General features: G+C 39.0%; 1 protein-coding gene across 2 annotated transcripts in view; it reads left to right on the top strand.

The window, feature by feature from the left end:
- AGTPBP1 (ATP/GTP binding carboxypeptidase 1) overlaps positions 1 to 9,409 on the top strand; it is a 295,080-nt gene extending 285,671 nt beyond the window's left edge. For both annotated transcript variants that reach the window (XM_082261111.1, XM_082261112.1), the window contains one exon: positions 8,780 to 9,409. In XM_082261111.1, coding sequence (XP_082117237.1) covers positions 8,780 to 8,984 — 205 coding nt within the window. In that variant the 3' untranslated portion in view covers positions 8,985 to 9,409. The remainder of the gene's footprint in view (positions 1 to 8,779) is intronic.
- Positions 9,410 to 12,287: the final 2,878 nt, after the last annotated feature.

Raw genomic sequence — 12,287 nt, forward strand, 5'->3', positions numbered from 1 at the left:
AATTAAAAAATAATTTTAGGTATGGATATTTTAAACATAGTTCCATTGATCCAGCTTGATAGTATTAAGGTGGAAAGCGTAACCTCACCACCCCATTTCATCTGATCAGAGAGTGCTTTGCCCATGCCAAGTGGCTGTTCCCATGTGTTCAGAATGCAGCAGGGCAGCTGCTTTGTGGTACCTGGAAGCATGTGGAAATTTCTGTTGCAGCAGTGTCTACTTCAGTAATTTCCTGGTTTGTTATATTGACAAAGTCTCTGCACTTGAGTTGGAAGACAATCTCATAGCGACGGGGACATGAACATGTAGACCCCTTGATGCTTTGATACAAAACCATATGCCCTTTAGCATCAGATGGGTTTTTTATAGGCATGAAAAAAATAAGGCTTTTTCTCCAAACTGAAGCCTCCTGCTGATGGGCTTCAAGCTTTCCCTTATTACTGATGCTCAGGAGGTGATATGGATATAGGGGTGGGTTTTACTTTTTCCAGTCGGGCCAGGTAAAATGCTCAGTGTACTTGACTTAACAGAAATTGTAAAAAAAAATAAAATTTAAAATAACTCCCCACAACGCACTTATGGGTCTGCTTTATTAAAAATTTGATGTACATAATGTGTCTAATATTTAGTTTTAATTTTTATTTTTTTTACTATGTTCTTCAAATCCATGCAGTGACCATAATGTGGTATTTATTTTCCTCATTGCTGTATTTAATTAAAATACAGCATTATAGCAAATAGATGGAGCTGACAATCCTAGGAAATAAGTAGAAAATTACATTTCACACATAATATACGCATTATGGGGATTATTCAGGATGGCTGTGTAAATGCTGAGACATTCACATAGAAAATTTTTATTAGTAGACCATTTAATTTAAAACGTTACAGAAAGTTAATCCAAAGGATCTTCAGAGTTCCTTTTCATGCACCTGCCTTCTCTTCTTTTATAAGAAAAACTCTGCGGCCCTTTCAAGAACATGGTCGCAATGGCACCTCTCCAATTTTTCTGCTTTGACAGGTTAATTTTAAATTTGGAATGCAAAACATTGTAACAGCCAAAAATGAATGGAGCAATAAAAAGAAAAAAACACCAAATGAAAATGTGCTGATGGAAAGCTGGCTTCAAAACCAGCAAAGCAGTTTGTATGAGTTGATTGGGTGGAGGGTGCTTAATTGTTAACAGAGCATGCTAAAATTTAAATGACCTCTGCACTTATGGATGGCTCCTGCTAATTAAATGTTGGGTGTCTACATAAGAAGAGGGATAAGCGCTGGATCTCAGTTATTCCATGAGTGTGCACAATCTCAAATGGTGGCCTATTTAAAAAAAAGTTTTTTTTTACAGAAAGTAAATGAGCCTTATAAAACCTTGATTACTAGCCTCATAGTCATCACCTTCTGGCTGCAAATGTTAAACATGAAATACAATCCCAGCCCCCAAACTATCACTACCTGTATAAAGTCCATAGTCACATCGTTTGAATGCTAGTACATGAATCTGTACATCGCTCAGACCTCTCAACCACTCCTACTCCAACAACTGATAGATCAAGCTAGATTACCTAAACTTACTGCTGATCAACATGAGCAACTAAAACCCCCCAATCACGACTCTGGAAATCCAACAGGCCATCAAATGCTCAGCCAACTATCAAACCCCTGGAACGGGTGGCTATCAGGCTAATTTTTACAAGCTCCTCTCCACGGAAATATCCTCAGTACTCATGGATCTTTAGAACTCCATTCTTGACCATACCCCCTATCTAGAGTTGAATTAGGCATACACAATCTTAATTTTAAAACCGGTGAAAAATCCTGAATTAGTTGATTCTTACTGACCCATAACAATATTCAATACAGACTATGAATTATTAGCTAAAATCATGGCAGATCCAAACCCACATCCCTATATTGTTTACCCCTCATCAGTTGGGCTTCCTTTGCAATAAAACATTTGACTATAGGCATCAAAACAACAATTGCAGCTACAGTCCAAGATGAACAACATCCCTGTTCTCTGCTTTCTTGCCTAGAAGGCTTTTGACATCACATTCTTTCTACTAGGGATTTTGGACACGTCTTTTCTTCCTTTTTACATTATATTTATCCTAACCCCCACATCAACCTAATGATAAAAAACTTTCTTCTCCAATATCAATGTCCTGAGGAACCAGGCAAGGATGCCCCCTTTTCCCATTCTTTTTAACCTCGCACTAGACCCCCTCCTTTGCCTTTCAGAATCTCAAACTACTTTCCAAGGTAAAACCATAGGCCAAAAAATGATTAAAGTCACTTCTTTTACAGATGACCTGCTCCTATACATTTCCCACCCAGAATCGTCCCTTCCCAGTATAATGTCTCTCATTAAATCATTTGGTCTAATCTCTAGTTACTCCATCAACATTCACAAAGGCACTCTATTTAATTCAGTAACTGCCACAAGCCCCCTTGGAGCAATCTTTACCCTTTTATTTGGTTTATGAAAAAAAAAATTCTTCATCCAAGGTAGCCATACCCAAAAACCCCCATTTATACAAGGTTAACATTCCTTCTTTGCTTCACTCCCAGCATCCCTCACTGCTTGGACACACTTCAATAACTCTTATATTGGCAGAATAAGCTTGATAAAAATTATAGCCTTTCCTAAACTTTTTTTATAACATACAGTTCCTACTCCTTAAAAACTCTGATCTCGAACATATCTATAAGATGTTCCAAGAACAGGCCAGCCAGGACAGCAGGAGAGCAACCACAGGTCTATGTACCTCACAACAACCCCCAGTAATGGAGGACTCAATTTTCCTGATCTAGAACTGTATATCTTAGCATCTCAAAATAGATATGTAAGGGACTGGATTTATGGCACCTCGATGTACACAGATGCTGAACTTAACCAAAACACAACCCTTAGGAATAACCTATTATACGCTCTTCATATACATAAAGAACTTCCCGACGAGGTGTCAGAGAATCACCTCTTACACTTTAAGTGGTTGGCATGGTACAAAATACACACATGCACACACATGCACAATAGCTACATATCTATTTTTCTCCCCTTATGGAACAGCGCTGATCTCCTGGGGTTCTCTGGACTTCCTACCCTTAACCGGTTGCCGACCGCCGCAAGTACATATACTGCGGCGGTCAGCCCCGGCCAGGCAAAGTGACGTACCGGTACGTCACTAGCCTGGGAGCCAATAGCGGGCGAGCGCGTGCCGCCGGAGGCGCGCTCCCGCCTCGGCTCGTTCACGAACACCTCCGTGCATGTGACCGGCGGACCCGATGTCCGCCGGTCACTCGCAATCCTCCGCTGTGAAGGGAGAAAGGCAGGCAGCTAATGTAAACAAAGCCGCCTGTCATTCTTCCCTGTGTAAAAGCACTGATCTAACGGTCCTGCTATGTAGGACTGTTGATCTGTGCTGTTACACACACAGCCACATCCCTGCACAGTTAGAAGCATGCCCCATGGGACACACTTAACCCCTCGCTCTCCAATAAAGTTAACCCCTTCCCTGCCAGTGTCATTTTTACAGTAACAGTGCATATGTATAGCACTGATTACTGTAGTAATGTCACTGGTACCCCCAAAAGTGTCAAAAATGTCAGTCAAGGGTCCGATCTGTCCGCTGCAATGTCGCAGTCTCGCAAAAAAAATCGCAGATCGCTGCCATTACTCGTTAAAAAAAAAAACAAAAATGACAAAAATCTTTCCCTTAGTTAGTAAACGCTATAACTTTTGCACAAACCAATCAAAATACGCTTATTGTGATTTTTTTTTTTACCAAACATAGGTAGCAGAAAACAAATTGGCCAAAAATTTAAAAAAATTTTGATTTTTACATTTTGGGGGGGGGGGGGGTTTCATATATAAAAAATGTGAAAAATATTGTTATTTTTGCAAAATTGTCGCTCTTTTTTTGATTATAGCGCATGATCAAAAAATCGCACAGGTGATCAAATACCACCAAAAGAAAGCTCTATTTGTGGGAAAAAAAGGACGTCAAATTCGTTTAGGTACAGCGTCACATGACTGCGCAATTGTCCGTTAAAATCACGCTTGTTGTAGCTGCTGGACTATACCTCCACAATGGCTGGTCTTTCTAATGGACCAAGAATTTCCCCCAACTTCAAGTTAACACACTTTTAAAATCATTGTTTATCTTGGGACACAATCAGAGCTACAATGTACCGCGAGATGATACTTCTGCTTTTCCATCATTCTTACATACATTGCTCAAAAAAATTAAAGGAACACTTTTTATTAAGAGTATAGCATTAAGTAATTTAAACTCCTGGGATATTGATCTGGTCAGTTGAGTAGCAGAGGGGGTTGTTAATCAGTTTTAGCTGCTTTGGTGTTAATGAAATTAACAACAGGGGCACTAGATGGGCAACAATGGGATGACCTCCAAAACAGAATGGTTTTACAGGTGGAGGCCACTGAAGATTTTTTTCCCTACTCATCTTCTCTGACTTTTTCACTAGTTTTGCATTTGGCTAAGGTCAATGTCACTACTGGTAGCATGAGGCAATACCTGGATCCTATAGAGGTTACACAGGCATTTCAACTCTTCCAAGATAGCACATCAATACGTGCCATTGCCAGAAGGTGTGCTGTGTCCCCCACCACAGTCTCAAGAGCATGGAGGAGATTCCAGGAGACAGGCAGTTAATTTAGGAGAGCTGGACAGGGCCAAAGAAGGTCCTTATCCCATCAGCAGGACCAGTATCTGCTCCTTTGTGCAAAGAGGAACAGGATGAGCACTGCCAGAGCTCTACAAAATGACCTCCAGCAAGCCACTGGTGTGAATGTCTCTGACCAAACCATCAGAAACAGACTTCACGAGGGTGGCCTGAGGGCCCAATGTTCTCTGGCACTGTAGAGCTCCATTAGCATTAGCAGGTCTGCCACTGGCACACTGTGCTATTCACAGATGAGAGCAGGTTCACCCTTAGCACATGTGACAGACGTGAAAGTGTATGGAGTAGCCGGGGAGAATGTTGTTGACTGTATCATTGTTCAGCATGACCGGTTTGGTGGTGGGTCAGTGATGGTCTGGGGAGACATATCCATGGAGGGATGCACAGACCTCTACAGGCTAGACAATGTCACCCTGACTGCCATTAGGTATTGGGATGAAACCTTTGGACCCATTGTTAGACCTTATGCTTGGGCAGTGGGTCCTGGGTTCCTCCTGGTGCACGATAATGTCTGGCCTCGTTGCAAGAGTATGCAGCCAGTTCCTGTAGGATGAAGGAATTGATACCATTGAATTGCCCCCACGCTTGCCTGACCTTGCATCCAATAGAACACCTCTGGGACATTATGTTTTGGTCTATCTGACAAGAAATTGGAAAAAATTGCATGGACTTTATGGGCATAATGGTATCATAAACATTTATATTTATTGGTTTTACATTAAACAAACACAAACATATAACACAGCTGCAAGGCTGACGTATGCCAGAGGTTGTGTAATTGATAAAATACATCACAAAAATGCAAAATACATAGAAAAATTCATAATAAAGGGTATCTAATAACAATGGTTTAAACCACAGCGGACGATTCAGTCAGAGGGAGCAGGAAATAGGAGCTGTCCTCCGAGAGGATCACTGCCTGTGGTCGTTGCAGGTACATATACTTCATAGAATCAGAGCTAGAACACTCAACATGTTTCACATATTACACTTCATCTGGAGCTTAAGTTTGTTGATCTGTACACTGCTTGTAAGATATGTAGATCAGCAAAGGGGGTAAGGAGCCAGAGGGAGCATTAAGCTCACCTGATAGACGTTTTGATTAATAGATGGAAGCAGTCTGCCTAGATCATAGTCTGTGGGATCTGTCATCACATTATGAGCTCACGGGTATCCAAAGCTGGTGGCGGTTCCCCAGCCTTGGGGGGTGAGGTGCATGCAAGAGTCAGACCTCAGATGTGGGCACTTCTGTGAGCAGTATTTACATATATGCCCCTATGGCTGTATATACTTATCAGCCCTTGTTTAGACTAGTTGGCCTGTTCTTTTTACCAGCTTTGGATATCCAGCATGAGATTTTTCCCCATTGAGATCTTATGTGTTTTCGAAGTGTTCCGTTAAAACTTTTGAGCAGTGCATTTCCACATCGCTCATATCTTATTGGCCCGAGCGCCTCCTGCTGCCTGAAATGTGGACAATTAGATGCAGACTTGTTCCATGCTTTCTGGGCATGTCCCAAGATAATTTTGGAACACAGTTGTGCATTATGCTACCACACACTTAGTAAACCACTTACCTCTAACCTCTGACCGAGCACTCTTAGGCCTAATCGACATCCCAGGTGTTAAAAATCTCGAAAGGATGTAAATAACTCCTCTGTCATATCCCTACATACAGTAGGGGGATCTACCTCGAAACAACCCCCCCCCCACCATTTCTTTCTTTATAGACAAACTATCTTACATTTTCCACATGGAAATCCTGGAGGCCTCCTTACATAAGGAATCATGGGTCAAAAAATGATTTGATATCTGGGAAACTTTCAACAGCTACCCAATAATCGAATGCACAATGTTTTTAATATACCCAATGGTTTCAACTAGTTAACCAATGACCCTCAAATTAATATCCTACTCGCTACTTACAATTAAAATATGTTTTGCGCTTTAACAGCCGAGGCCTCCCTTCTTTCCTCTATCTGCTAGTTGTTAGATCAACCGCTATCTGTCTGTTTATTAACCACTTCCCACCCAGCCTATTGTCAAATGATAGCTGGGTGGGACATTCGTTGGTCTGAAGGGGCGTCACACGGCGTCCTCTAAGATCACGTCTTGCACACGCCCAACAGGCCGCGCTTTGATGCGATCTGTCACGTGTCAACAAGGCACAGCCTATGACTGATCAGTATACTGGTCATATGGCACTATGTGATCCATGTGACTAATCAACAAACAATGGAAGCCTTTCTTTCATGCCATTCATTGTGTACAATTATGTTGCTAACTGTGATTGGTCACAGTGATCACATGGTACAGACGGCCAATCACAGCCCATCTGTACCATGTGCTTAGCTGTGGCCAACTACAACTAATCACAATTGTAAACACTGAATGGGTCAGTTTCGTTTAGTAAAAATTGTTGCTTATACCAGGGAAGTACATCGGTATAAGCAATCATAATGTGTAAAAGAAATTCCCTATGTTACTATGGTAACACTTTATTGCTCTGGTCACAGTGTGTTAAATAGAATCGTGGAAAAAAATGTAATAAAAAAAAAAGTAAGAATATTAATTTTTTTTTTTAATATACATACTGTCCCTGATAGCTGCCACACCAGTTATATGATGATGCTGTACTGCACTGGTGACAGTATGTAAAAAAAAAAAAAAAATAACTTCCCTGCAGACTAAATAATATACACTGATTTGGAATAATTTCACCAAAGAATTGTAGCAAAATAGTTTGGCCTAAATTTATGAAGAAAGATGGTTTATTTGCAGAATGTTTTAACAGAAACAAAGAACGCAAGTTTTTTTTCAAAGTTTTCAGTCTTATTTTTTTGTTTATTTAGCAAAAAATAAAAAACAAAGTAGTACCACCAAAAGAAAACTCTATTTGTGTTTAAAAAAAAAAAAAAAGTTCAAAATTTCGTATGGGTGCAGTGTTGATGATCATTCAATTTTCATTCAAAGTGCAACAGTGCTGAAAGCTGCTCAAACTATACTGACAAACTGTATGCTGTCATTTTTGTATTGTTCTGCTGTCTAAATGTTGCAGTCATTTTCACTATTAAATTCATTATTACATTAAAAAAATGTACATAAATACTATATTTTGGAAATTAAATACTTGTAGTCCGGAGTGCAGTAAAGAAAATATATTCAAAGACATTATATTCTTTTTACAATCTTTGTTGAGAATACATGGTAAGAAAAAAAAAAACAGGATTTTTTTTTTGTTCGTTTTTACTTCTGGAATCTACGATCAATTTACAAAACCATTGTGATGTAGTGCCCACTGATGTCCACTGATTACTGCAATACCTAGTTTGATGTAATTTGATGTAATACCTAGTTTGATGTGATGTAATGTCCACTGATTACTGCAATACCTAGTTTGAGTGCGATGTGGCTTGGTAACTCCATTCAATACCCTTGCATTGTCTGTGACCAAATTTATTTTTTGCTGTGACTTTAATCCTTCTGTTACACGGTGGCGATCAGCATTTTTGTGCACAACCTATTGGCAAATGACATGGGAGATTTCAGAAAGTAGGTTTTAAAACATAAATGTATGTCATAAAGGTGTACCGTATGATCAGAACTTGTGACATTATGGTTGTGGCTTGGGTATTTCCAAATTTTTAAAGGATTGTATGGACATATATGTATATAACGGCAAAAAATGCACTCTCTGGAAATGCTCAAGATAGATTTTAATGCATCTGAAGACACCTGAAAAAAAAAAAAAAAACCTGCTTGTAGAATTAAAATGGCCTGTTATTATTTATATATGTGTAAACTTAGAATATAACACTGTTATGTGCAGGAGTTCTCGTGTTCTGACTCAACAGCGTGAACCGATTTCCAGATCAGCAGTGTAAGACCTTATTGGTTGGTTGAACTGGATCATGAGAGGTTCTTTTTAAAGAGTAACATGACATATTTTCTGTGAATTCTGTCAATTTCGTGTTTATAGGGTTTACACTTTTCAAGTTACCTTTTTCTGGGATCTCAGATTACAGCTTTTAACATTTAAAAAAATGTATTTTTTATTTTTATACTTTTTCCAGCCCCACAACTTATGTCTTGGAAGACGACGAGCCACGCTTTCTGGAGGAAGTGGATTACAGTGCAGAAAGCAATGATGAAGGTGATCCTGATCTACCAGACACTGCTGTGGACTTTGAAACCTCTACAGTGGATGAAGAAAGCTTTTCAGACCCTGAAGCTACACGAACTTACTCAGAAACAACACATAACCAGAAAGTATGTTAATATCACATGGGATTGGCAGGAAATGTTTTGGCAGGTGGGAATCAACCATGGATAGGTGTAGGTCAAGCCAATGAAAAGAATAAAGGTGTTGCTGGCTTGAACAAACATTCTGTTGAGTTTCTTTTGGATTGTGCTGTTTCCACTTTGGGCATATAAAAGTAGCTTCATTTGTTTTCCTGTCTATATTGCATGGCTTTTATGGCAGACTTGCTGCAAATAAATTCTTTAACTTTGATGGCATACAGGTGGCTGACATCTCTGAAAAGCCATTCTGTATTGTCTATTGCACAATATTGTATAATATTTCTTGCTATAAAACCATACTGTATGTCTGTGCGTAATTTATTCGTATTTGCACTGTTCGGGTTGTAAAACTTGAAAACTTTGGTTAAAGTCTCAGTATAAACTTTATTGTATTAACTCCAGCTCATTAACTACACTGCTTTATATCTGGACTTGTTTGTGTTCTCTTGTTGTGTAATCTGTTTTTATTGGAACAGTGTGTCTGACTTTTTCTAAATGTCTTTTCATTTTTTTTTTTTTTTTTTTTTTTAACTTGAAGTTTGTCAAATCCTTAATAATTAAATGACATATTTAAAAAGCAGTGAATGTGACGTTTACCAAACAATCGCTGTGGTGAATCAATCACTGTTATATCACACATATGCACCTGGAAATTTCACTTGCAATGAATGTTTGGTGACTGTTTAGGTCACTGCTTTACAAATGTAAATTTTTTGTTCATTTTAGTCACATAGGTAGATGTATGTAACATCATGCAATCTGCTTGCTTACGATATTGTAAGTTTGACTTTGTATAGAGAAATTCTTTTAGGTTCTGTTGTTTAATCTGTTGTTTTCATTTAAAGGTTTTATTACTTGATATAACCCAATTATAACCAAGTTGTTGCTATAGAGGAAATCCAAAAATATTATTGGTCATCAAATTAAAATCTTCAGTTTTAGGTTGCTTGTCCATCAGTTTGTCTATATCCAACTATGCACCCCTATAGTGTCCTTGTTTTTACAGGATGCAGGTTATGTATACATTTTTTGTATCTTATGTTGACATTAATGAAAAAACATTTTCTTTACTTAGCTTTCTGTCTCTAGTCACTGTGATTTTTCACTTTTGGCTAAAAAAGTTAACTTTTTTGATGTACCATAAAAATGTAAAAACAATCACCTTTCATCAGTTTACATGGTACTGTTATAGAAAATACATTCATTAAGATGTTTTGAGTGGAGGGTATGAAGCAAAGGTGATATGTGACATAATACACATTGTTAATATCCAACTTCATGCATATTTGGTATCAATTCACTGTCTGGCACTCTGCCCTATGTGCTAGATATCTGCTGTCTGCTTGCAAAGATCTAACGCAGAAGAGAACCGATGCCAGATAGTTTTGTACTAGGTGTTTAGAACAGTGGAATGCAAACGCAAAATAATATTGGATACACTTTACTCCGTTCAGAGCAATGAATGGACAATTACAGTTCCCACTTTCATATCCAATGTTTGGTAGACTTACCATAAAAATAGGATGTTTCTTATCTGGTGTAAAATACCAGATTTTAACGAAAGGTATAGTAGTTCTGAGATCAGGAAAACTTCATGAGCTGTCATAGGACTTTTCTTTGTTAATACATGAAAGTGCCTTAAACAAATGCAAGTTGTAATAGTAGTCCCCTTAAAAGTAACTGTGCTACACTAACACCTTTTATATGAAGTCTGGTGCTGGACATAAGGCACAATGGGTACATCTGTACAATCACTGAATTAATCTGCACCGTTCCACTGCACCATTTTGAATTTCCAGTGCAAATACTGACTTTCTTAAACTTGGTAATTGCATAAGCCTTCAACGTGGATATATGTGTGTCTGGCAATAGTTTGCTTGGCATTAAGTACTGCATTATGGAGTTAGAGAGAATCTGTGCCTGTGTTCCTAGAAGTTGGTATTTCATTTAGGGCTCTGTCAACACGATAAGGATGCTTAAACTGGCCATACATGGATCAAAATTTGTCCGGTTCAGCTGAGACCAGCTGAGATTCGATGCACGTATGGGCAGACTGATTGTACCCAATTTGATACATCAATTGCTTGAGTACACTCAGCGTGTTGGGTTTTTTACATACAATTACTGCTGGCAGCTGTAGCTTCTAGCAGTAATCATGTTCTGCCACCTGGGAGGGCTCCCTGCGCTCCCCCGCTGGCAGAACACAATAGAACTGCAGGAGGCAATTCCCCATCAACACAGACTGTCTTGATGGGGGGAATCAAGCGACTTCCTAACCATGGTGGAAGGACAGAAAAATGGATCATCTATGGGGTGCCTTGCTCTAATAGATCATGTATAATTTGGCACCTTATAGAGCCTTCTGTCAAGAAGCAGCTGTAGTTTAGAAGGTCACAGTACATGACATAATTACTTTTTAATAAAAAATAAGGTCAGTTTAACTGTTTTAGGCTCTAATTTGTGTTTTTATTGAAAGTAATCATCCATAACAGCCAATATTTTTTGTTTATAAAGCAATCTATTGTATATTATGTACATTTTGTAGTAGTTTTAGAGAAAGTAAAATTGACTATTCTATAGGGCTCTTAGGATACACATTAAGACACTACCAGTTATTTTCCTTCATTCTCACAGCTCAGGTCGGAGCCGCTGTACTAAAAATCCGATGTTATTACAGCGATCTCCCCTGCTGTGCTATTTGTGTTCTGACAGGGACAAGCCCCCCCCCCCCCCCCCGCCAGAACACTTCAGTTATCGGACGCTGTTTGGCAGAACGTTTGCGGTCACGAGCCTTTGACGGAGGTCGGCTGAACCGCCTTCTTCTATGGGACCTGCTGCCATACATAGACCAAATATTGGCCAGTTTCTATTAAACCAGCTGATGTCGCCTGGCATTCGGCCCATGTGTAATAGGTTTAAGGGTATAAATTTGAATTTTTAGGACTGGGATGCAAAAAATATCCCCTCCCCCAAATCAACATATTTTACATTTTATATTCATTGTAAGATGTGAACATTTTGCTTAGAGCATGAACCACCTGAATACCAACCTACCTAGATTTCATATAGCAACAACTTGCTTTTAAGTATACTTTATACTGTAGTTATGCTGAGTAGTAGTCTATTGTATATTACATATTGACACACAAGGTGAGCTGACTGCTATTGCACTTAAAGTGTAAGTACATATAAAGCTGTTTTCTTAATGGACACAAGCGGATTCAGTATCTCCCCTCCAATGTTGCAGGCTTATAATATACAGTATAAGAAGGCTACATC

This window comes from Pelophylax lessonae, assembly GCF_965119305.1.
Source record: "Pelophylax lessonae genome assembly, chromosome: 1".
Classification (NCBI taxonomy): Eukaryota; Metazoa; Chordata; class Amphibia; order Anura; family Ranidae; genus Pelophylax; species Pelophylax lessonae.